We start from the raw sequence: 26,224 nt of genomic DNA on the forward strand, positions 1-26,224 counted from the left end.
TAAAGAAATAATTGTAAAATAATTACAAACTGTGATGGGTGCTCTGAAAGAAAGGGAATGCTATGATAGAGAATAATGAAAAGAAAGCCACCTTGCCTGGTGGGTATGGCTCAGTTGTTTGAGTGTCATCCTACCCACCAAGAGGTCACCAGTTTGATTCCTGGTTAGGACATATGCCGGGGTTGCAGGCTGGGTCCCCAGTAGGAGGTGTGCAGAAGGCAGCCAATCAACGTTTTTCTCTCATCCATGTTTCTATCTCTCTCTCGTTCTCCCTTCCTCTCTCTCTAAAATCAGTAAAAACATATTAAAAAGAAAAGAAAGCCACCTTAAATTGAATGGTGACATTCAATTTAATGACATTTGCAAGAAGTGAGCATTGAGGGTGGGAGGAAGGAACCATTCCAAGCATGGGAAACAGCCTGGGCAAAGGGTCTGAGGCAGGAATGGGCAAGATCAAGGAAAAGAGAGAAAACTAGTGTGGCTGATGCAGCATGAGCAAAGGGGAGTGTGGCATGAGATGTTCAATTATTTTTCAAATGGTATAAAGGTAGAAGTCACAATCCTATAGTAAAAGTCAGTAAACTATGTCTTGCAGATCAATTCTATCCTTCCTAGTATTTTTGTAGTTTCACCTTTGTTTATCTATCATTTATGGCTGCTTCTGGGCTACAAGCAGTAATTGCTACACAGATCATGTGGTTTGCAAAGCCTAAAATATTTACCATTTGGCTCTTTACACAAGTTTGCTGAACCCTGTACTAGGTGTGGGATAAATTAGAACTGCCAACATGAAAGTTGGCAAATATTGTATGGGCCATACTCATACTAAAATTTTCCTCATTGTTAATCTGAAATTCAAATTTAACTGGGTGTCCTATATCTTATCTGGTAACCATAATTAGGTGAAAAAGAAAGTCTGGGAGCTATCCTGAGGTCAAAGGGCAAGGCAATGGTGTTAAGGAGTAAGAAAGCTGAATATTCAAACACTGCAGTTTAGGATTTCAGAGATGAAAGGGTGATGAAAAAGATTAAGAAGGATCCATTGGAGTTTATGGATGAAACTGAATGGATATGCAGGTCCAAGAAGAAATACTGAGGAAAAAATATTGGATAGGTCATTAGCATGGACAATGAGGTCAGTTAAAATGATGGCTGGAGAGTAGATGAGATAAACATGAGCCAAGTATCAGAGGAAGGAATCTAGTGTTGACAGAGAAGAGACAGTAGGCTTCTCCAAGGAAGTGAGGCTTGCGCTGAGATCCAAAGGATTTGATGTTTCACAAGCACCTCATGTTCATCAGGACCAAGGTCAGAGAATATTCCAAACTTGTCATTCTTCCTGTTTATTAGCTCAGTAAATGGTACCACTGTCCATCAAGTCATTCAGGTTAGAAATACAGGAGGTATTCATGACATCTGCTTCTGTTATGCTCATCATATAATCATTTGTTATCCAAACCATCATATAAGCATTAGGAAAAGAGAAAAGCATTCCAGGCAGAGGGAAACATCTACAATAGTTCTATGTTGAATGATAGCATGGTGCATTCTGCTAATTAAAGACCTTTCTCTTTCTCTCTTTTTCCTCTAATGTTTTTCTTTTCTTTTCCCCTCATTCTTTTATTATTTTGTTTTTTCATTTTAAAGACCTTTTCTCTTGACGTGGAAGAGGAAGGAGTAGATGATAGGTCTTGTAGTCATATTAAGGATTTTGTTCTTTATCCTAAGAGCAATGAAAGCCATTGACAGGTCTCAAGCAAGGAAAGTGACATGATCAGATTTAAGTTTTGAAAAGAGTGTGCTAGGCAGAATGGAGTACAGATTTGAGAAAACTAGAATATAGTGAGGCCAGAAAAAAAGGCTAATGTAGTCTTTCAGGTGAGAGGGGGTGGTACTTGGAATAGGGTGGCAACAGTAGACATGGAGAGAAATGGATGGTTTTTAGTGCTAGCAGAGATGAAGCCAGTAGGAACTGGTGATAGTGGTGGGAATTCTCTCCTAGTTCAATGTTGTTAGGAATGATCTAGTTGAAAGGGAATGGCTGAATACATGGGAGAGAAAACAGGTAACTGAGTAGGTTTTATAATAGTACTGTCCTTAGACTTGTGTAAGGACCCTCATTCTGTGGCAAACGGCAAGGTGTCTATGAGGTCAAGGGGCCGTGCCTGCCTGGAGCCTGCACTCCTCTTTAGACTGGCTAGATCTGAGGGCAGACCTAGTTGCTGATTATGCATCACTATTTGCAGGGGATGAAGGGTGTGTATATAAGCTTGGACATGTTGACTGCATGCATGCATGGTCCCTTTTGGTGTGGTAGGTGAAGCTAGGAATGGGAAGAGAATGGAGTCAGTCGATCTCTAAGAGTCTGAGAACTTGAAATTTAAACCCAGCTTTCCAGATAATCATTTAAGTAGATGGGTCAAGGTAGTAAAGCAGAATATATTTTTTAAAAACTTTCTCAGTTTGATTTATAACTTAAATATTTGGACACATGGTATGTGAGCCTCCATAGCCATTCTTGCCCAGGCTCTGCAAATTTAAAACAGTATAGTGCAAGGAATAACAAATTCACACAGATGGCAGTTCACTTTAGCTGGGCCCTCATGTAGTCAGATATTCCTGACTTCTGTGTGGGAGATGAGGAAATAAGTAGTGCAAGTTTCCAGGCACTACATTAATGTATGTAAGAGACACTTTTCTATATCTGGAAGGTCAACAATTAAGAAACTATTTTAATTGTAATGGTTTCAGTGTGATTTTGAAAAGCTTCTTGAATACGGCAGGCAGAAGTTTAAAGGGATCTTAGGAATCAAGCAACGAAATTTACTTACTTAACCAATAAAACAGAGGTTCTGACAGATGAAGCACCTAGACTGAGGTCACAAAGCTGGTTAGTAGATGATTTCCAGCTCTGTCTTCTTCCACCAATGCTACTTTGCGTCAAGACATCTGCTACCAGTCAATTCCAACTACAAAATTTTCACTTGCTTTCATTGTTAGGTATTAATGGAAGTAAATACTTTCACTTTAAAATTTGGAGGCACCTCAAACAACAAGTCTATAAACCAATATTAAATTTTGACCCCAAAATATTCTAAAAAAGGAAAAAACAAAAGGGGATGGTGTCAAAAATTAAACTTCATTAAGTCAAAAGTAAGTATTGGCAATCCTGGATAGTTACTTTTAACTGTTTTCCAGATAGTTTACAGCAACTTAGGCCTCCTTTTAGGACTAAAAATATCCTTCGACTGGTCATCTCCTGACTTGACTATTATTTCTACAGTCTATTCCTTTGACTTTCAATCTCATGTGAGACCTCAGAGCTTAATTAAAATCGTGCTCCTCGTTTTGTTTGCAAGAGTATTACTGTGAACTCATTTCCCCAAATTCCTTATCTTCTAAACATCAAAGCACACGCTTACAAAACATTTAACACTCAGGATGTTAACTAAACACTAAAATAAACTTGAAAAAACCTTGCTTTACAAACAACTATAAATATCACTAACGGATTTTTCTTGGCGAGTCTGAGTTATAATAATTATGATAAAATTAAAATCTTTAAGGGTCCAATCACAAAAGTGAAAAAGTACTTATCCACGGAGACTCTTACCTTCAAACTCAGAAGTAATCCCAAAGTTCTAGGTTTCCAGGAAGTTATCTCCCTCAAACTTTAAGAGTAGACGATTTTAGCAAAAGATTTAGTAACGAATCTTTACAAAAGTGACTTTTAGTCCCTCCCATCAATCGAATACTGCCAACAAAAAGGAACGACTTAATTCCCGGGCAAATGTTCTCCTTTGAGCTGTGCATCTGCGAAATTCGGTTTTCTGGGCGCGAAGAGGCAGGGAGGGACTGAAAGGACTCAAGGGAAATATGAAGAGAAAGCGATACGACAGTCATCGAAGCAGAGACGTCCGGGGCCGGGGCAAGTTTTTGGGTCCGGAGTGGGGGTTCTTCCCTAACACTCACGGGCCACCGGAGTTCACGGTGGCGACAATTCAAAACACCCCTCCTTCTCGTAGCTCTCGGGGCCACTAGTGGAGCCCCGCGGAGTTGTGACCTCCAAAGCAAGTCCACTTGGCGATCCCGCCTCTTCGGCTCAAGATTCGCTCCATTAATTGGTTTTTAGAGAGATCGCTCAGGGTGGCTTGCCCAATGAAGGGCCAGGCCGGTGGCCACGACGCCCCGCCCCTCTCCCGCCCCTCACTGAGGGCCCGCCCCTGCCCCGCGCCTGGGAGCGGAGGAGAGTAAATACAACAGGAACGCAAAATGGCGGAACCGCCGAACCCAGCGCACAGCGCTGCTGCCGCCGCCGCTACCGTCTCGGGAAAAGAACCGTTTGGCAAGCTGCAGACTGCCTCCCGGGACCCACCGGGTCCTCTGTCCACCAAGAAGGTCCGGACTGAGGAGAAGAAGGCGCCGCGGAGACTGAACGGAGAAGGGGGCAGCGGCGGGAACAGCAGGCAGCTGCAGCCGCCGGTGGCACCTTCGCCTCAGAGCTACGGCAGCCCCGCGTCTTGGAGCTTCGCCGCTCTGTCTGCTGCCCCCTCCCCATCCTCTGCTCGGAGCAGTTTCTCTTTTTCCGCAGGCACGGCCGTCCCGTCCTCAGCCTCCGTTTCCTCGTCTCAGCCGGTGCCGCGCAAACTGCTGGTCCCTCCTACGCTGTTGCACGCTCAGCCTCACCCTCTGTTGCCGGCCGCCGCCTCCGCGGCCAACGCCAAGCCGCGCCGAACCAAGGAAAAGCGAGAGAAGGAAAGGAGGAGGCACGGCCTTGGCGGGGCGGGCGAGGCCTGTGGGTCCGCCCGGGAGGAGAACGGGGAGGTGAAGCCGCCGCCGCGAGGTGGGTGCCGGTGCCGGCGCCGTAATGGGGGAGGGCACCCCGGCTGCAGCCACCCCTCCGCGCCAGCCTGGTCCGGGCCGGGGAGTGCGGGGGCCGCGTGCGCCAGCCTGGAGGGGGCGAGGCGTCCAGTTCTCAGCAGGCGATTTTGCAGCCCTCGTGGGGACAGGAAATGGAGTCTGTAATTTCGGTCGCAGCGAGGGGAATGGCCGAAACTCTATCTTTTCTGTCTCTCAGATAATACGCTACAAGATTTGTAGAATTTGGTCTAGAAGACCAGTCTAGGAGTGTTTGGCTACGGAGGGAGATGGTAGGGAACGGGATCCTGAAGGGTCGGTTCTTATAAGAGTCGCTCGATTGCTTATTAGATCTTTTAGACTTGATCATGGAATTCATGTTTTTGACAAGGCTCTAGCGCCAGAAAATCCTGTCAGAAGGGGTGTGGAGAGCGTTGGCGTCAGCTGGAAGCTACCAGAGGCCTGAGCTTTTCATCCCTATTAGGGAAATGAGGTAGCGTGCAGGGCCCAAAGTATGGTGTTTCGTAAGGTACCTTCGGAACCCTCCCTTCATGTTCCTTTCCGCTCCACAGTCTTGTTTTGAGTGGTCCTGTTTGAAATACTATATCCTTCAGAAAGCATTTTAAGCCATATATGTGTGTGTATAAAATTTTTCCCCCTGCAGCGAATAATAAAATCAGGAGCGTTAACGTTTTGGGGCCAGAGCAAGTCGCTGCAAAATGCTTTAGCATCAGAAAAAGGAAAATTCTTATGCGTCCTTTTCAGACACGGCTAGATAGTTTTAAAATGTAGGCTAGCCATATAATTTTCAGAAAGCATTTCTTTAAAATAGATGGTCCTACCTATATAGCTGTTGATACACAAGAATACGACAGTGGTACAACATGGAGACTGGTTGAAAATTAGATCTTCATGTGATCAGAAACTTAAAGTACACAATGGTCTTTAATATAAATATACATTGATACACAGTATGGCAAAGTATTTTCGTTTTGAAAGGAAAAATGAAATGGCAAGCAGTAAGCATTGCTGATCTAATGGTAGCTTACATCATGAAAAATTCTCTGTATATTTGAATTAGAATGGCTATTTTCACAATTTTTTAAAATGCTGTACAGAAATATGTAGCAACAGTTAACTTCTTCCTTGATGTTTTGCCATCTAAGCATAGCCACCTGAGCTTTGACATCTAAGCACAGCCACCATGTACTCCTGCACAAGGTAAAGATCTCTCAGCTTTGGAGAATGTTGGCTCTAGGAAAGTGGTTTTTATACTACTATTAGTCTGGAATTGTAGTTGGTTAGTATTTTAAAGCTACTTTGTTTTAATGGTTACATTTAAAAATTTTAAGTACCTGGAAGTCTGTGCATTGCAAATGTGTAAACAGTGTTTGCTTTTCTAAGTTATTCGAATGAGGAAGTGAATATGGATATAACATTGTCAGTGTATTGGAATGGCCGAAAATAAGTAAGCATTCTTCAACTATTCTGACTTAAAATATGGAACACATAAATGGCCCTTAAAGTGAAATGGCTGTTAAAAGAGAAATTTTTCTAGTCTTTTAAATTGCATTTAGAATCCTCTTCTTGAAGGCTGCAGCTTACCTTATTAAGCCTGAATATAAACAATGATAGCTTTACATTAAGATGTGGGGAAGATGTTTTTCCATGACTTATTTAGTTTTTTTGATTAGTGACTACATATTAAAACTTGTAAGATTTTCATTTTTTGACAGAAATGCTGCTATTTTATTGAGAAAAAAACTAAAAATCAAAGAGGATTGCTTTCAGTATCTTGGTGGTGAATTTAATGGTGAAAATATTTCCCTCTTAATTTGGGAAGTGCTTATATCCTTCTAAAGCTCAGATATAACTGAATTAGTTCTGTTTTAATCAATTAAGAAGATTCTTAAGCAACAGTGGTATTAAAGTAGCAAGATATATACATGCATTCAATATACAGGGTGGGGCAAAAGTAGATTTACAGTTCATATGGAAAATAATACAATAGGTAATAAGTAATACAAGAATAAACTGTGTTTTGTGTACTCACACAATTGTAAACCTGCTTTTGCCTCACCCTGTCATTATAATTGCAAATATAAAATTCCTACTTTGTAATACAGTTCGTATTTTTCTGTGCTTTTTATAAAAACCTTAGTGAATGGATAACTAGATATCTTGTTTTAGGTACATATACCTATTTTTTAGTGTTACTCTAAGTTGGATATTTCATAGATTGCACATAGGAGAGTTCAGTGAACCCCCTCAGTTATCTCATTGCTCATTGATTGAACAGTCTGAATCGGAACCATAAGTTAGCTATTAAGACACCAAAGTAAGGAATAGATCCTTCCTTCAAGATACAAACAAAAAAAACATACAAAAATCCAAAAGATCTAGCCTCTCAACTTCATTAAGCTACTGCTCCTTTACTTATTTGTAGTAGAGTTTTTTTGTGTGTGATTTTTAAGTCTTTAGTAAGAACTGCTAGTTTTTTAGCATTGGCTAACATTCTAACATATTATTTGTATTATTATTAATTATGGGCAGGACATTTAGTAAACGTTGAGTCAGAAGCATGATCATTTGTTTTTGTTAATCTCATAACAAATTAAAAGGTGGGTCAATTCAGATATAGGAAGGATCATTGACAGTAGATTTGAAAGTTAAGAGTGATAAACAAGAGAATTATAAAAGCATACCAGTCTAGGCCCATTAGTATATGGATTGATGCCTTACACACCTAAAGCCTCTGCCATAGTGCTGCAGCTGTCTTGCATGATAGCCTGAGTTATCAAGTAAAAGTTAAATTTCTTATAAAAAGTGTGCAAAACATTTTAGCTTTTTAAAACTAGAAAATAACCAGGCTTTGGTGCTTATAGAGGTAATCTGCTAAAGAGTTCACAGCCCATTTTCTTGTGCGACTGAATAACTTACTGAATCAGTAAATGTGGAAGTAAAAGTGGGACATGTAGTGAAGGTATCCAACATTTAGAGTTATATTATAATACAGAACAAGCATATTTGATAACAAAATTCCTTAACTGATACCAGTAACCAATAAAACTTATATAAATCATCTAATTTTTGTTAGTTTTTGCTTTGCATTTATTATTTCTTTTTTCTTAGACCCTGTGAAGTATCCCAAGACAAAACCAGAGCATTTTACTGAATTTTTGACTTGAAAGTGTAGTTACAGAATTTAACTCTAATAATAATAGAGGCTTTTCTAAGAATGAAATAATTTGAGGTATGTAAAATGTCAGTGATTTTATTTTTTTGAAGACTTTTTAATTATTGATTTTTTAGAGAGAGGAGAGAGAGAGCGAGAGAGAAACATCAGTTTATTGTTCCACTTATTTATGCATTCATTGGTTGCTTCTTGTATGTGCCCTGACCAGGGATCAAACCCAAAACATTAGCATATCAGGATGATGCTCCTAACCAACTGAGCTACCTGGCCAAGTCAGTGTCAGTGATTTTAAAGGGATAGCTGTTCAAAGGTTTTTCAAACTAGACTATTCTCCATCTTTCTAATATTGTTATTGCACAGTTTTAGGTTAAATTCATATTCAGAGTTTTCATCAAATATTTGTCACTGCTGAGATAGTTTATTATGGTTTCATTTTTCTTTTGTTTTTAATGCCTCATTTTTTTCATTGGGTTAGTTTTGTCTGGCAAAGTCTTTCTATACTCTCCAGCAGCTTCATAAAATGCTTCTCAGTACAATTTTCCACATGGTCAGATTTCTCAGATATACTTACCAGTTCCATGTGTTCTGTTGTCATCCATCTCTTCTGTAGCTGTCCTTCCTGCTTTTTTCTGGATTGCTTCCTTTTAGGCCTGCTGCAGAGCTGTCAAATTGGGACTTCCCTTTGCTGACATTCTGGGAATTTCTTTCACATCAGTTGAGTCCTTTTTTTCTGGATTCCGTGCCTGCCTTTTGGTTTATTCCTTCATTTTGGTTTCCTCTACTATTACTATGAAAGGCTGTATGGGAATGTTTTTGGGGGGATTTTATTTTTATCTTCACACTTGACTGGCTGTTGAGAGATTTCTATATTGGAAATTATTTTCCTCAAAAGTTTAGAGGTGTTCCCTTATTGCTTGGCTGCAGTGTTGATGTTTCAAGATTTGATCTCCAAAAAGTTGTTTTTTGGTCAACTGCCTGGGAGATTTGAACCCTTTCACTGAATTTTAGCAATTCAGCAAAATGTTTTATGAGCTTTTGTTCATTGTTCCCATATTATAGCATCTTGTTCCTTTTTCATGGGATACAACATCTGTTACTTCTTCAAGGATATTGTCGTTTCTTTGACATGCTCTTCTATTCCTTGCATTGCTTTTGGTTCCTCTGACTTCTGTTTGTTTTGGTCTCTTTTTGTTGGAGGCTTTCTTCATATCTGTGATCCTTAGCAGTTCCTTCATAACTAAGAGAAAGTTCCAAAGGTGATAGAAAGCTCACTGGGCATGCACGAACATGCCTTAATGACTAGTGAACTCCCATGTCTTTACCTTTATTTCTTTTCTCTGGGTGGTGAATAAGAAGGCTTTCAGTTTCTTCAGATAAAGGTCCTTCATTTTCCTGTCTGTTGGTAAATCGAATAATGGAGAGAGGAGGGGATTGGCAGATATTATGAGTTTAGATGGCAGAGTACTAATACTAGGTAGGGAAAGAAAGCTGCAAATCTCACCATTCAGTTTATAAATTTTCAATTGGTCTCCCTGCTTTCATACCAACATTTAACTTGTGTGTGGGATCACCCTAAGCCTGGAGCAACTCTGATTCAGTTTTGCTGGAGACCATATCTCTCATTACGTTAGTTGTGTGTGCGCACGTGTGTGTGTGTTGGGGGGGGCTTCTTTTCTCTTACCTCTCCCAGCGCCTTCAATTACTAAGCCTTTCTGTAGTACTTCAGAGTAAATAGGATTGTCATCTCTTTTTGTAGGGACTTAACATTAACCTTCTATTCTAAGTCACTATTTCACCATCAGCTTTCTGTCTTTATACATTGTATTTCAGGTTACAGTTACAGTGTCTTCTACTTTACATCAAAGATGGAATTTCTGATTCTTTTTCTCCCTGTTTGGGTATGTTTTTCAAGGAGAGATCTTAAATTTTAGCCTTATTTTGACTTGTTCCTGTTTTTCTGACATTGGTGAAGCCAATCCTTTTGAGCCTATACTCATCTGTTATATAGAGATACTCTCTTTTTCACAGCATGATGGTGAGAATTATATGAACTTTGCATATTGTAGGCCTTCATGAGAGATGTTAGTTCCTAACCCTTTTTTCCTACCATTTAATACATTGGAGATATTTGGTTTCACTGAATTCATGGATAGGTATAACTTGTTTTCCCATTGGTATCCTGGTTTCTAGGAATTTCTGGTGTGTGTGAGTATAAACCATACTAACTTTTTGACAGAAATTTATATTTCAGCAGTTGAAAGTTATTATAGTAAATGCCATTGATTTTTCACCATCCTTAAAGGAATTAAACTTTCAAACTATGGATAAACTACTTAAAATAGAATATTGAAAAATAATAATACTTAATTTGTAGTAGAGAAAAGAATTATGAAATATTGTCGCTTATATAAAATCTTTTTTTGTGTGATTGAAAATCGATAAAAAACGTGCATTCTTACCAACTAAACTAATATTATTATAACCTCTAACATTTCATGTTTGAAGGAACATTAAACATGTTGGACATATTTTTTCTTGAATTGTAGATTGAAAATATTTAATTTTTTATCATGAAATTTTTAATTAATACTAAGGAAACCAGAATATTGTAATGAATTCTGGGTCTGTCCATTATCCTTTTTCAACACTTAACAGTGTTTTACAATTTATGTTTCATTTGCCTTCCTCCTCTTATTTTTATCTTTTGCTCTGATATTTTAATGCATATTCCCAACATACATAATTTCACCCCAAAATAACTAGGATTGACATTTTTTCCATTACAGAATTAATAGTGCTTATAAAATTTCAAAAACATATATATGTATATTTTAAAGAGTGAAATTCTTGCCCTGGCTGTATGGTTCGGTTGGAACATTGTCCCGTGCACTGAAGGGTCTCGGGTTCCATTCCTGGTCAGTGCACATACCCAGATTGCGGGTTTGGTCCCTGGTCGGGGTGTGTACGGGAGGCAGCTGATCAGTGTTTTCTCTCTCCCCTCTCAAACCCCCTCTCCTCCTTTTCCTTCCTCTCTCTTTAAAATCAATGGGAAAAACAGCCCTGGCTGGTGTGGCTCACTGTTGGAGAGTCATCATGCTGGTCAGGGCACATACTCGGGAAATTAAAAAAGAGTGAAATTCTTCCCCATTCCCAAACTATCATTAACAATTTGGTATATTTGTGGAATAGATGTGCTTGTATATTTTTTAGGTTAGCTTTTTAAAAAATTGTTTTTTACATTTATGATAAAGTACATAACATAAAATTTATTATTTTAGCCATTTTAAGTATATAGTTTAGTGGCATTAAGTATGTTCTCATTGTTGTGCATCCATCACTGCTGTCCCTCTCCAGACTTTTTCATCTTCCCAAACTGAAATTCTGTATGCTCTGACCTGAGTGGCTCAGTTGGTTGGATGTTGTTCATTGAAAAGGTTGTGCATTTGGTTTCCGGTCAGGGCACATGCCCAGGTTGCAGGCTTGATCCTTGGTAGGCGTGTGCAGGAGGCAGCCGGTGGACGTTTTGCTCTCATACTGATCTTTGTCCTCTTCCTTCGTCTCCCTCTAATAATCAGTAAAACTTAAAAAAACAAAACAAAGTATAACAGCCCCTCCAACCCCTGCTAGCCCCTGGTAACCGCAATTCTACTTTCTGTCTCTATGAATTTGACTACTTTAACTAAGTACCTCATATGAGTGGAATCATAAAATATTTTTCCTTTGGCCCTGGCCAGTGTGGCTCAGTTGGTTAGGTGTCATCTGGTGCACTCAGAAGATTGCTGGTTCAATTCCTGGTGAGGGCACAAGCCTGGGTTGCTGGCTCAATCCGTGGTAGGGGGTATGCAGGAGGCAACTGATCCATGTTCTGCTCTCACATCAGTGTTTCTCTTTCTCCCTCCCTCTCTGTCTAAAAAGCAATAAAAATATTTTAAAAATATATTTTTCCTTTTGTGACAGGCTTATTTCATTTAGTATAATGTCTTCAAGGTTCACCCATGTTCATTCATGTCAGAATGTCCTTTTTAAGGCTGAATAATATTCCATTGTATGTATATGCCACATTTTGTTTATCCATTCATCCTTTGATGGATACTCGAGTTCTTTTACCTTTTCGCTATTGTGAAAATTGCCTTTATGAGCATGGATGTACCAATATCTGTTTAGTATCAGGAAAGTAAATAATGTAAGCAAACAAAAAGCCCATAACAGCTAAGTGAAGCAGGTGCTTATGAAGTTGGTGTGCATTCAGTCACATTAGCATAGGAAAAATATTGAGATTAGGTGGGCTTTTATTGAGTGCTTGCCAGGCGCCATGGTATTATCTCAGTATTTTTAGATTAAAATTCTGAATTTTTTCTAGTTCAGAGTTTCATAGTTAGTTATAAAGAATTTGGATCAACACCATCTCTCCCAGGGTTGGAGCCTAACTATACAATGCTACAGTTAACTTAAGTTTTTTCCCTTTAGACTGTGGTAACTGGTAAACAGGAAGAAGGTAAAGATAAACTTTAAAATTTTTTCCAAGTTATTTCTTTTTAAAAAAACTTTTATTATAAAAAATTTTTATACAGAGAAGTTGTAGGAATAATGCAATGATCCTTTGTAGATTTTCCTCCTAGATTCAACAGCTGTTAATATTTATCGTGTGTATGCGTGCACGCATGTGCAGAATCATTTGAAAGTCAATTGTAGACATCATACTTCATTAGTAAGTATCTCAGCTTTCATTTTATTAACTGCATAACCACAAAACATTAAAACACTTAAGAAAATAATCATATATCCAGTCCATATACAGATTCTTCCAATTACCCCAATTCTATTATATCCAAAATATACTACATCTGTTTATTTATTTATATCTAGACCTGTCCTACTTTTTTCCATAGGACATTGACTGTTTGAAGATAGCAGTTCAACAAAGCTGTTATCTTGTAGGTTTTCCTATAGTCATAATTTTTAAACAGTTGTTTTATTGTGGTATATAACTTGATCCTTTGTATTTCTTGTAAACCAGAAGTTTGGTGTAAAGGCTTGATTAAATTCAGATTAAATAGTTTGGGTAAGATTATTTCATAGGTGTATTTCATATTGCATTACATCCGGGGGCAATAGAAAAGATGCTAAATTTGATCACTTTGTTGAGGCGACCGTTGTCACCATTGTAATAGTTCATTTTTCTATTTGCATTTAGTTTGTAATCTGTGAGGTGATGCTTTGTCAGCACCCAATTCGCCAACCATTTTTTGCCTAATGGCTAGTATCAATTAATCATCCTTGCCTGAGGAAACTGTTTCATGAGGGGTTAAAGAATGATTCCAGCCCTGGCAGGTGTGTGTGGTTCAGTGGTTAGAGCCTCAGCCTGTGCATTGAAGGGTCTTGGGTTTGATTCCTGGTCAAGGGGATGTACCTGAGTTGCAGGTTTGATCCCTGACCCCTATCAGGGTGCATGTGGGAGGCAACCAATCCATATGTGTCTCTCACATTGATGTTTTCTCCTCTCTTTCCCTCTCTCTCCCTCTCCATTCCTCTTCCCTCCTCCCTCCCACTCTCTCTAGGAATTAATGGAAAAAATATCCTCAGTTGAAGATTAACACAAAAAAGAAAGAAAAAAAATGATACCAAACTCTTTCTAAATAAAAAATGAATTAGTTTTGGGGGTGGGGAATTCAAAATAAATTGATACTCTTTTTTTCCAATTACAGTTTACATTAACTATTATTTTATATTAGTTTCAGGTGTACAGCATAGTAGTTAGACAATCGTATACTTTACAAAGTGTTCCCCTTGATATTTCCAGTACCCAACTGACACCATACATAGGCATGACTTCTTTTCCTATGCTTTACTGCTGCTCTTCTATCTAGATTAAAATTTGGCAGTCTCTCTTGATTTCGGACACCAAAATAAGTACTATAATTTTTTAGTGTGTGTGGGATGGATATATTGATCATGAAATTAAGAGCAGCAAATACTATAAATTTATTGGTATAAGTAGAATCATATGGTAAATTCTGTCAAGCTTTTTTGAGATGGGTGACAAGCTGATGCAGTGAGTACTTGGGTACAGCTTGAGCTAGAAAATAAGCTTCTGGAGTACTGAAACAATAATAACAATAGTTAACATTTATAGAACTGTATTCAGCACGTTATATGTATTTTTATTTAATTTTCAGAACTTTAAAAGAGTTCAGTTAGATATTAACCTTTTATAATTTTGTATGGAAACTCAGAAGATTTAAGTAACTTGCCCAAGAATGTAAGATTAAGTAGTAAATTAGGTTTCAGATCTTTAGATAGTTTGACTTCAGAGCTCCAACTCTAAGCTGTGCAAATTGTGTTAATATTTTTAAATTTCCTTCATCAAGAAGGGTACCTTTCATTTTGAGATAGTTTGCCAAATAAGTGAGCTGGTCTTTGATGGAAAAGTAGGTTTTAGCTAAATGGAGATGATGGAAACTGACTTGTTAAGTAGGCAGGGGGATGGTGTAGTAAGATTGTAGAGACTGGAGTGTACACAACATGTTCAGTGGCCTGTGAATAGAACCATTTGGCTGGTTGGTGATTTTGTACAAAATTGGGATATAGGATAGTGGCATGGCAGTTGAAAGTCTTCCACAATCTGCCTTTTAATTGCCAGGATAAGGAGTTCAGACTATTCTGTGGTCAAAAACAGCAAGACACAGTTGTTTTAGTAGGGTGATAATATATTCAAATCAGTATTTTTGGTGGTGGTGTATAGAATGATTGGCTGAGAGAAAAATTAGAGACAAGGATATTGGAGACTACTGTAGTAGTAAGATGCAGTGATTTTAGTGATAAAATGATTGGTGTACTCCTGGACATAGAAAGGAAGATTTTGAGAGGGAGTATATGATAGGGGCACCATGATTATTGAATATGTATGCAGCAAGAAAGGAGGGTTTATGTGTAATTCTGTGATTTCAGATGGAGAGAACAAGCATATCATTGAAAAAATGTGGATGGGCTGTGGATATGAGTTTGAGATGCAGGCAAATACCTTATAGTGTTAGAGCTCTGTTACCAGGTGCAAATCACATTAGCAATGAGTCTATTGGAAAGGTTTAAAAAAGTTCTTTATAGATCTGTTCAGTTAGTGTCTGTCTGCTTGTGTGGAGGGGACCCCCTTTTTAAAAAAAAATATTTTTTTATAAGTTTCAGAGAGAGGAAGGGAGAGGGAGAGAGAGTGATAGAAACATCAATGATGAGTCATTGATAGGCTGCCTGCTGGACGCCCCCTACCAGGGATCAAGCCGGAAACCTAGGCATGTGCCCTGCCCTGGAATTGAACCTCGATCTCCTGGATCATAGGTCAGTTCTCAACCGCTAAGCCACCCTGGCTGTGCTAGAGGGGACCCTTTTTAAAGTGTTCTTATAGTGGCAGATAGTAGTGGTTGCTTTTTGTAAGAGGAGCAGATAATCTCAGATCCTCTTGTAGTTCTTAGGTAACTGGCTGTTCATAGCCTTTAAAAGGTCTCTCTAAAACCCCAAGATTGCCTGGCCAGCGTGGCTCAGTGGTTGAGCATCTACCTATGATCCAGCAGATAGATGTTCAGTTCCTGGTCAGGGCACATGCCTTGGTTTTGGGCTTGATCCCCACTAGGGGGGATGTGGGAGGCAGCTGGTCAGTGACTTGCTCATCATTGATGTTTCCATTGCTCTCTCTCCCTCTCCCGTCCTCTTTCTGAAATCAATAAAGACATATTTTTAAAAAAATTAAATATGATCTTTCTATTAATTCATCATACTGCAGCCTGAGTGACAACTAAAGATCTAAATGAGTATTTGATATGTCACTTTTCTGTTTAAGTGATGATGTTCACATTCCTTAAAATGTCCTCCAAGTCTGGCTGGTGTGGCTCAGTTGGTTGAGTGACGTTCCATGCATGCACCAGGAGGTCTCGGGTTTGATTCCTGGTCAGGGCAGGCTGTGGGTGGGATCCCTGGTAGGGAGCGTGCAGGAGGCAGCCGATTGATGTTTCTCTCTCATTCATGTTTCTCTCTCTCCCTCTCCTTTCCTCTCTCTGAAATCAATAAAAACATATTTAAAAAAAATTTAAAAATATATAAAATGTCCTCCAAGGCTCTGGATGATCATACCCTTGTTCAGCTCTTCAGCTTCTCAGTGCTCCTTGATGTGTAGAGTTTTCTATATCCTTTATCCTTCCTTCCCTAGTTCCACACTTCTACATCTAGCTAATGTCTACTCATCTTTTAGGATTCAACTTGAAAGGGAGGCCTTTGCTACTCTTTGGGCTAGGGTAAGTCCCCTTACTATTTCTTCCCATATCCCTGTGTACTTCTATTCTGACTTTCTTCATTTAATTTTAATCATCTGTTTAGTTGTCTTCACTAGAATGTAAGCCCTGTGAAATCTGAAGCTATGATTATCTTGCTTCAGGTCAGGCCCTCAACCTTTAGGTACTCAATAACTATGTGGAAAGTGAATGAGTTGCACTGCAGCCCATTTTTGCCTTCTCAGAAGAGATGTCTGGTAATTATTCAGGAAAATTTTGGCAGGTGTTTTTCAAAATGAGAACAGCAGAAAGGTGATAATGGGATGAGAAGTTGATCAGCAGCTCACAGACAATGGAACAATTGTCAAGTAAGCAAAAAAGGCAGATATTAATGGTTTGAGAACTAGAAAGGAAATGTACTGTGTGGATAATGCTAGTTGAAATATGTTTAACCTTGAGTTATCAGAATTGCCATTTTGTATACTCTTAACCTCCAAAAAATGTAACATAACTGCATTGTCCAAAGAGAATATTTTGTTTTTAATCTTAGTTGGTTTTCTGTCACCTCAAAGTTTCGTCTTGCCACTCACTGCTCCCCCACTACCTCTAGTCCCAGGGGTGATCTTTTTTCTGTCCCAATAGTTTTGCCTTTTCCTGAATGTTATATAAGTTGAATCATACACTATCTAGCTTTTTTGTGTTTGGCTTCTTTCACTTAGCCTTTTTTTTTATTTATTTAAATATATCTTTATTGATTTCAGAGAGAGGAAGGGAGAGGGAGAGAAAGAGAGAGAAACGTTAATGATGAGAGTCAGTCATTAATTGGCTGCCTCCCACATGCCCCCTGCTGGGGATCGAGCCTGTAACCTGGGCATGTGCCCTGACTGGATATCGAACCTTGATCTCCTGTATCCTAGATCAATGCTCAACTGCTGAGCCATGCCGGGCTAGGCTAGCCTATTGCTTTTGAGATTCATCAGTATTGTTGCATCATTTAGTTCATTCCCTTTTATTTCTGAGAGGTAGTTCATTGTATGGAGATACCACAATTTGTTTTCCCATTTGCTAGTTGTTGGACATTTGGATTGTTTCTGGTTTTTGATGATTATGAGTAAGCCTGCTACAAACTTTCATATACAAATCTTGGAATGGATATATGTTTTCCTTTCTTTTGAGTAAATACCTCTTTTCTAAAGTGGCTGTATCACTTTTAATTCTCACCAGCCCTTGATATTGGCAGTTTACTACATTTTAGCCACCATAGTGGATATATAGTAGTATTTCATTGTGGTTTTATTTATTTTATTAATCCTTGCCCGAGGATTTTTTTTCTTCATTGTTTCTTTTTTTTAGTATATCTTTATTGATTTCAGAGAGAGGAAAGGAGAGGGAGAGAGAGATAGAAACATCAATGATGAGAGTGTCACTGATCGGCTTCCTCCTGCACGCCCCTGACTGGGGATCGAGCCCGCAACCCGGGCATGTGCCCTGACTGGGGATCGAGCCCGCAACCTGGGCATGTGCCCTGACTGGGAATCGAACCCCAATCGCCTGGATCCTAGGTCGACACTAAACCGCTGAGCCACGCCCGGCCGGGCTCCATTGCTTCTGAGAGAGAGAGAGAGAGAGAGAGAGAGAGAGAGGGTTCAATGTGAGAAAGGTATATTGATTGCCTCCCACACAAACCCCGACCTGGGCTGGGGATTGAGCTTGCAACCAAGGTATGTGCCCTTGGCTGGAATGGAACCTGGCACACTTCAGTCCGCAGGCTGACATTCTAACCACTGAACAAAACCTAGGGCTCATTGTGGTTTTAATTTGCAGTTCCCTAATAACTAGTTATTATGTTGAGCATCTTTTCATGTGTTTATTTTCCATCCCTATCTCTTTGGTGAAGTGTGTATTCAAATTGTCTGTTATTGGGTGTGTTTCTGTTATTAAATTGTGCAAGTTTTTTTACATATTCTATGTACAAGTTCTTTATCAGGTATCCAGTCTCCCATTCTGTTGCTTTTCATTCTCTTAATATTGTCCTTCACAATTTTTCACAGTAGAAAAATTAATTTTGATGAAGTTTATCATTTCTTTTATAGTCTGTGCTTTTTGTGTCTTAACTAAGAGAGCTTTGTCTAACCCAAGGTCACACATAGGTTTTCTCTTATGTTTTCTTTTAGGTACTTTATAGTTTTAGATTTTACATTTAGGTCTATGTGCATCTTGAGAATTTTTGTATGTGAGGTTTGGATCAAGGTTCCCTTACTCTTACTTTTTCTTTTTGATTAACTTCAGGATTGTTTTGTAAAGTTACCCACTCTCCACAATCCCGTAGGGAACTTTTATTAAATTTATTGATTAAATTAGGGGCAGATTGTAATCATTACAGAAAACTACATGTATCTCTTTAGCTTTTCTTATCGTTTTATATCTCCATAAAATTTATTGATATGTAATATAGGTTGAGTTTTCTTCTGGTACTTTGTTTTATTTTGTTTTTTTTTTTTAGCAGATTATTTCTGGTATATAAGAAAGTTTTTGTTTTTCTACATATACTTAGTAATTGGGTATATAATTTTATAATAGTGAAAGGTTATCAATGGTTTTTAATCAGGAACAGATTAAATTATAGTAAGATACTTTGTAATATTCAGAAGTGATTTCTTTGTGGTACTTCAAGCATTGTGATTGTCTTTGAAATCTGAGGTCTCTATTAGCAGAGTATAACTATTCAACTTGACAAACATTTGTAGTACTTAGATGCTATGGTAGGTGTTAACAAAAATGACAAAATCGTCATTACAGTCCTTGCCTTCAAGTAGTTTAAACATTCTAGCAGGATACTACAAGAAGTAATTATAACATTTAATGCAGTAAGTTAAATACCATAAGACAAATGGAAAGTACTGGTGGTAGTAGTGGTGGTAGGGGCAAGCAGATATTAAGAAAGGAGAAAGGAATGCAGGAGGGAGGAGGGGATGTTGGAGAAAAACTTTGAAGGACAATGTGGTAGGATTTCAATAAAGAAAAAGGAGTTCTAGGTAGAGAGATTATATAAGTGTAACATTCATGGGGACTAGATAGGAAAACTGAGCTGTGTAATGTCACAGAAGCTAAGGGAGGAAATAATTTTGAGATGTTTGATTCTCTTTCTAGCTCTGACATTATATATTGCTAAGCATCTTTATTCCAGCCCTTCACTCTTAGATTTTAAAATATCAGCATGTTTTATAAGACAAATTCTATTTTAACATTTCTGTGAAGTCAGTGAATGTCTTGTACATACATAACTTACCTTGTATATGTACAAACTGACCTTAAACATGGTGGCTTAAAACAACAACCCTTTTATATCTGACGATTTTTATAGATCAGGAATTCCTGCAGGATTGGCTAGGTGTTTCGGCTTCATATGGGATTGCTCAGTGGTGTTCAGTTGGTGACTGGTGTTGTCTGGTAGGTCCAAGATGACTTTACTCATACTCATGTGCCTGTTGCCTTGTCAGGTGCTGAGCTGAGCCCCTCTTCATGTCATTTCAGAGCCATTCCATATGATCTCGTTGTCAGGATAGCTGGATTTCTTACGTGGCAGCTTAGGATTCCAAGAGACCTGGTGGAAGCAAGGATTTTTATAACATAGCTTTGGAAGTCTGAACCAGTTCCTCCCTATACACATATTAGGGCTCTAGGCCTTAATAGATATATTTGTTTTGTAAAATTTTGTTTAGAGCACATTTTAAATGGAACTAAAATAGATAAAGCACCCATAGCAGAGTTATTTGGTAATATTAACTAAATATATAACTTTTTAAAATTTATAACTTTAGTATTGGTTGTATGGAAAAATATAATTGGGAGTATAAAACAAGAGCAGAGCCTGGCTGGTGTGTCTCAGTGGTTGAGCATCAACCTAGGAACCAAGAGGTCACAGTTTCATTCCTGGTCAGGGGACATGCTGGGGTTGTGGGTTCAATCCCCAGTAGGGGGCGTGCAGGAGGCAGCTGATTGATGATGTTTCTCTCTCATCATTGATGTTTCTATCTCTCTGTTCCTCTCCTTTCCTCTCTCTCTAAAAATCAGTAACAGCATATTAAAAATAAAATAAAACAAGAGCAGTGGTTCCCACATATGTTTTTATTAACCAGAAAGAACTATACGATTTACAGTTTTCATTATAATAGAGTCTAATTTAGAGTATAATTAAATTATATTATTGTATGATGTTGATTTTGAGGTCTAGAATGCCCCAGGTTATATGTGAGTCACATTTTATCTGATAGCTATAGTATAAGACTTGGTGACTAGAGAGATTTAATTCTGTAACCTAGATACCAACTATAATGTCTCTCTACTTTATGTCTTGGTTTTACAATATACTGAGAGGAGAAGAAGTAATTGTACCTCTGTTTTGGAGGCAAATCTTTCCTTGGTAGGTCAGTGAGGAATTTCTTACCCGAAAATTTTCATTATGGCAGGAGAGGGAGCCCAAACCACTTTTTCATATTGTTCCTGGCTTGGCTTTCATGTAGGTGTATATGCATTTATTTTTTGTTTTCCTATTACTCTTCTTTCTGTGTTCTTGTGACTACTATTGCTATACTATTTTGCCACTCTATGCATGTTACTAGATGCTTTCCTAATAGAATTCTTCTATTTGTATTTAATAATAATAGTTATATTTGTCAAGTGCCTATTATATACTGGTCATAGTGTTGGAAATAATGCGTATGTTGTCTTTAATCCTCATAAAAATATAAAAGATAAGTGCTATTATTTTTACAGATAAGAATACTGAGGCACAATGCAGTTAAGTAAGTTGTTTTCTGTCAGTTGCTCAGTTAGTGGTAAAGGTGGAATTTGAACTTAAACATGTCTAACTACAAAGTCTCAACTATTTCCACTGTATTATAGTATACCTAGGGTTTCTTAATCCCCAGCTATCCTAAACTGTCTTATTTTCAACGTTCTGTTCCTTTGGAAGGGGAGGGGGCTTGAATATGTTAGCTAAAGCAACCTGTCTATTCCTGAAACATAAGAGAGGTAAGTACTATATTGTACAATTTGAACTTCCTCATAATATCTTCAGGCAGAAACAGTTTTTGCATTACTGTACAAAACATGGGAAGTTGTTACTATTTAAGTCATTGTACTAAATTTCCCCCTTTATTAAAAATATAGAAACATAGAATCAAGCAATACTACAAAAAAAAAAAGAGGTCTTCAGCGATCAGTTAGTATAAGCCCCTGATTTTATAAGTAACTGAAGTACAACCCCCCTATGTTATAAGTATAAGCAGCAGAAGCTCCACAACTCTCTCAGTACAGTAATTCACAAGTCCTTATGTTCTTAGTTGACTAGATCTGCACAAGTCAAAATTTTGGATCTCAGGGTTCTTAACATGTGTCTATTTTTACAGTTATCTTCATAAGGACCATTCACCCTTTTAGCAGTTTTCCTCAATATGGATGGGCAAACAACTCTAGAGGAGGAGTCAGGTGTTTTAAATACCATCTGCCTCATGTTTGTTAGATCTCAGCTATTTCTTATTTAGGAAGGAAGGATTTTCTTCTTTTCCTTCCTGGTCTCTGGAGCCCACTTCTGCATTATCCCTTCCCCTATTATAGAACTATATCTGCTGGGGAAGACTTGGTGCAGAATAGCTAGAAGTAATGTTTATATGTGCAGGTTATATGTCAGAAACTGTTAGTAGCCAAATTCCGTAAAACATTTGTGGACCAAATAATTGTCATTATATTTATTGATTTTCTTTTCTAAAGCATGGTATGAGAGTTTTTAACTAGAAATTAGTAAGAGACGTGTTAGGAGTTGTCCTAGTTCTACCATTTACTCAATCTCTGTCCCTGGGAAAAATTTTTAAATGCTCAGGGAATTTTTTCCCCCTCTTTAAAATGAGATCTCTAAGTTGCATCTATGAAAACTAATTCTGTGGAAACTTTTCTGGCAACTGCCCCTCCAGCACTATTTAATGTATTATTTTCTTCTTGTGCCTCACAATATTCTGTTTATTTCTAGAGTCTTTTATACATATTTACATGATTTCTCTCATTTGTCCTCTGCTTGTTTTTTATGTGGATTCAGCAAACATTTATTTACTGCCTGCTGTGTGCTTGGCATTTTTGGGGGGGATGGGGCATGCATGCAAAGACAAAATGTTTATATTTTGTGTCTTGAGAGAATTTGTAATTTAATTGGAGAGGTAGCTGCAACGTAAGAGATACTGTATTGATACTTACCTTGTTTGTTTCTTTTCCTGTGTATTGCTTTTTTTGTGTATATTGCTTTTTTGGTCTTCTGTGATTGCTGCCCTTGAGATGTTTAGCACTAGTAATTTGTTTCTATTTACTTTTAACCCTTTTCTTCTTTTGCCCCTTGGAAACTTCATTCTTATTGAGCATCAGTTATGTACAAGACACTATTCTAGGTTCTATAGAAGATAACAAAGATGAGTAAGATATGATAACTGCAAGAGTTTATAATCACTAAAGCAAATAGAGCAGCTATACAAAGAATCAGAATTTAAATTATAAGAGAGGGAGAAAGGCCATGATCATTTCTAGTTGTAGGAATCAAGGAGTGCTTAATGAAAGAAGCTGAATTTCAGCTAGCTTTTACAGGATGTGTGGGATTTAGTTAGGCAGAGTTGGGATGAGTGAAGGCATTCTAGCTAAATGTTATTAGCAAAACTATTGTAGTAAGACTTTTGAGTAATACTGAATCAAATAATACGGACTTCTATGTATATACATACACATGTGTTTGAGTAGTGGAAAAAATGATAAAAGATGTGATTCTTGATTATGAAGATTCTTGAATGACATACTGTGGGATTTAAAAAAAATTTTTGATAACCTTTGTTCGTTTGTTTAAAGCAGAAGAGAGTGACATGAAGAAGCTATACTTTCAAGGAATATTTATTGATCACTCTATGCTTAGTGAATTGGTGGAGAGGAAAGAAACTGATTGTGGCTGTGGAAAGAGAAAGGAAGACAGATGAACATATTTGAATGGAAAAAAATAAACTGAACAAGTTATTTAATGTGTGTTAGGGGGAAACTGAAGAAGAAGGTATAAAGGATTTTGAGAATTTTTTGAAGTTGGTTGTTGGAGGATGTTGTGCCATTAACATAAATAGGGAATTAGAAGGAGAGCTTGAGTGAACCTTACTTATATGAGAAACATAATTTGGGTGTTAAATGTTTCTTATGGAGCTTGGCAGTGAGGGTGGGGAGATTAGTTTGGGGATTTATTTGCTAAATGTTATAGTTTAAGCCATAGGAGTGCATTTTTAGAAGAAGTATATAGAGAAAGAAGAGAGAAGCATGCCTAGGATAGATCCTGGGGGAACGCACAGCTTTAGATGATAGGATCATGAGTTATTGAGTAGTCAGATAGGATAGTAGAGTTTCACTGAGACTTAAAGAACGGGAGATGTTTTGAGGAAGAGGTCAATAATATCTGTTGCAGTGAGGACCAAGAAACAAGGGCTGAGAAGGCATTGGATTTAGTAGTTTTGTTTAGTTTTGTTAGGACAGAGTCTTTTCTTTCCCCATTCACTGTATGTGCAGTCCATTCTCTTCTTTTTCCTGTATCCTTCATCTATTAGTTTCCATTTAACATTCTTGCCATTTTTTCATAATGGTACTTTACCTTCTGCCTCTCCACTTAAATTCTGTATTCTCTTTTTCTCCTGTGTCCTTCCTGTTTTCACATCTCTTTCCAAACATATATATTCCTGGTTGGGGTAGGTAGGAGATGGGTGTTGTTACTCAAACCAACTTATTTCATGGAATGCGTTATTAGTGTGAAATATGACATATCCAAAGCAGGCAAAACTGTAATAGCATGAAGCCTCTTTGAGGTTTGTCCTACAAGAATGTATTGTGGCTGAAAGCTCTAGCATGAAATTCTACCAACATTTCTTAAGAACTGCCAGGGTGGATTTTTATGACACTTCTATTAAGAAATGAAATCTAATGAAGCTATATGAAGATCCGTCTTTATACAAAAGTCTGTGGTTTAGTGAGTCATACTATATTATGGGATTTCTGTCTTTTCCTTAAAAGCTATTAAATCTAACTAATAATGTATGTACGTCTACAATATTCAGAGTACAGGGGTGGGCAAAAGTAGGTTTACAGTTGTAATACGCAAGTTTATCTTGTATTACTATTTATTAATTATTGTATTATTTTCTATATGAGGTGTAAACCTAGTTTTGCCCACCTCATATGTATATAATTTTATATTTTCTTTTCTTTTGTTCTCTTTTTAACTATAACATAATCTTGAGATAATGTATGTAAGATGAGGTAGAAATGCACTTGAACAGTTTTAATGAAGGGAGCATTTTGGAAAAAGCAAGATTACTTTCGTGCATGTGTGTGTATTAGGTTATATATTAACTCATTGTGATATTTTGAAGTGTTTTTTATCTCTTTTCTTCAAATATACCTTAAGTGATTCTAAGTCTTTTTAAAAAAAAAATATTTGTCTGAATATAATTGTCAAGTATTCTTTCAAAAAGGAGATTTAAGCTAACAACTTAATTACACAGGTAATACATGAATATGAATCCCTTTCTGTTGTAGAAATTTCAGATATTTTAGAAGTACATGAAATAAAAACCAAGAGTTTTCTTTGTTCCTTCCTCATGAATAAACTCTGTTAGGTGTTTGTGTTTGTCCTTTCAGACCTTTTTCTGTGCATTTACATGTATACATATGTACACATACACAGAAAAGATTATATTGCTTTTTTTTTTAAAGAAATTTTTTTTTTTAAGATTTTGAATTGATTTTTACAGAGAGAGGAAGGGAGAGGGAGAGAGAGAGAGAGAGAAACATCTATGTGAGATCTGCTGCTGCCTGTACACGCTCTCCACTGGGAATGAACCTACAACTTGGGCATGTGCCCTGACTGGGAATCGAACCTGCAACTTTTGGTGCACGGGACGAGGCCCAACCAACTGAGCTATACTGGCTAGGGCATATATAACTTATTTTTAAAAATCTAATTATTCTATATGCATTTTTCAGTAACTTGCTGTTTTTACTTAGCAGTGTGCCTTGGAGCTCTATTACATAGTGTTAAACTTATACACACACATACATACTTACCTGTGTGAGTCTGTGTATTTCTTTTCATTAACTACATTTTGTCTTTATAAATTTATATAAATAACAATTTTAGTGAGCTTTTCATTTTAGAATAGTATTAGATTTACAGAAAAGTTGCAAAGATAGTGGAGTTCCCCCCAAAATTCTATACTCACTTTCTCATATTATTAAAATCTTACATTTGTATAGTACATTTGTCACAATTAATGAACCAACATTAATATATATTATCATTAGCTCAAAATCCATACTTTATTCAGATTTCCTTAGTGGTTTGGTTAATCTTCACCTGAGGATATTTTTTCCATTGCTTTTCAGAGAGAGTGGAAGGGAAGGAGGTGGTGGGGAGGGGAGGGAGAGAGAGAGAGAAACATGGATTAGAAAGAGACACATCAAGAGAGAGAGAGAGAGGGAGAGGGAGAGAGAGAGAAACATGGATTAGAAAGAGACACATCAAGACTGGTTGCCCTTCGGGGGTGAGGAGTGAACCCGAAACCCAAGTATGTGCCCTTGACTGGGAATAAAGCCCGAGACCCCTCGGTGTGTGTGGGCTGATGCTGTAAGGAGCCACACCTGCCAGGGCCAGATTGCCTTAGTTTTTACCTAAAGTCCTTTTTTCAGTTCAAGGATCCCCTTCAGGATACCATGTTACATTTAGTCATTTCTTTTTAGGCTTTTCTTGGCTGTGGCAGTTTCTCACATGTTTTTTGTTTTTAGTAACTTTGACAGTTTGAGGAGTACTAGTCAGGTAGTTTGTAAAACGCCCCTCAGTTGGGATTTG

The 26,224-nt window shown here is 37.8% G+C and overlaps 1 protein-coding gene across 1 annotated transcript in view; it reads left to right on the forward strand.

Annotated features, from left to right (window-relative positions):
- The first annotated feature begins 4,232 nt into the window (after window positions 1-4,232).
- Window positions 4,233-26,224, forward strand: part of RSBN1L (round spermatid basic protein 1 like) — a 74,272-nt gene continuing 52,280 nt past the window's right edge. Inside the window, exon 1 of the mRNA XM_081147179.1 lies at window positions 4,233-4,843. Within this exon, the coding sequence (XP_081003305.1) occupies window positions 4,273-4,843 (571 nt within the window). The 5' untranslated portion in view covers window positions 4,233-4,272. The remainder of the gene's footprint in view (window positions 4,844-26,224) is intronic.

The sequence above is a fragment of the Miniopterus schreibersii genome (assembly GCF_964146895.1).
Source record: "Miniopterus schreibersii genome assembly, chromosome: 9".
Taxonomy (NCBI): Eukaryota; Metazoa; Chordata; class Mammalia; order Chiroptera; family Miniopteridae; genus Miniopterus; species Miniopterus schreibersii.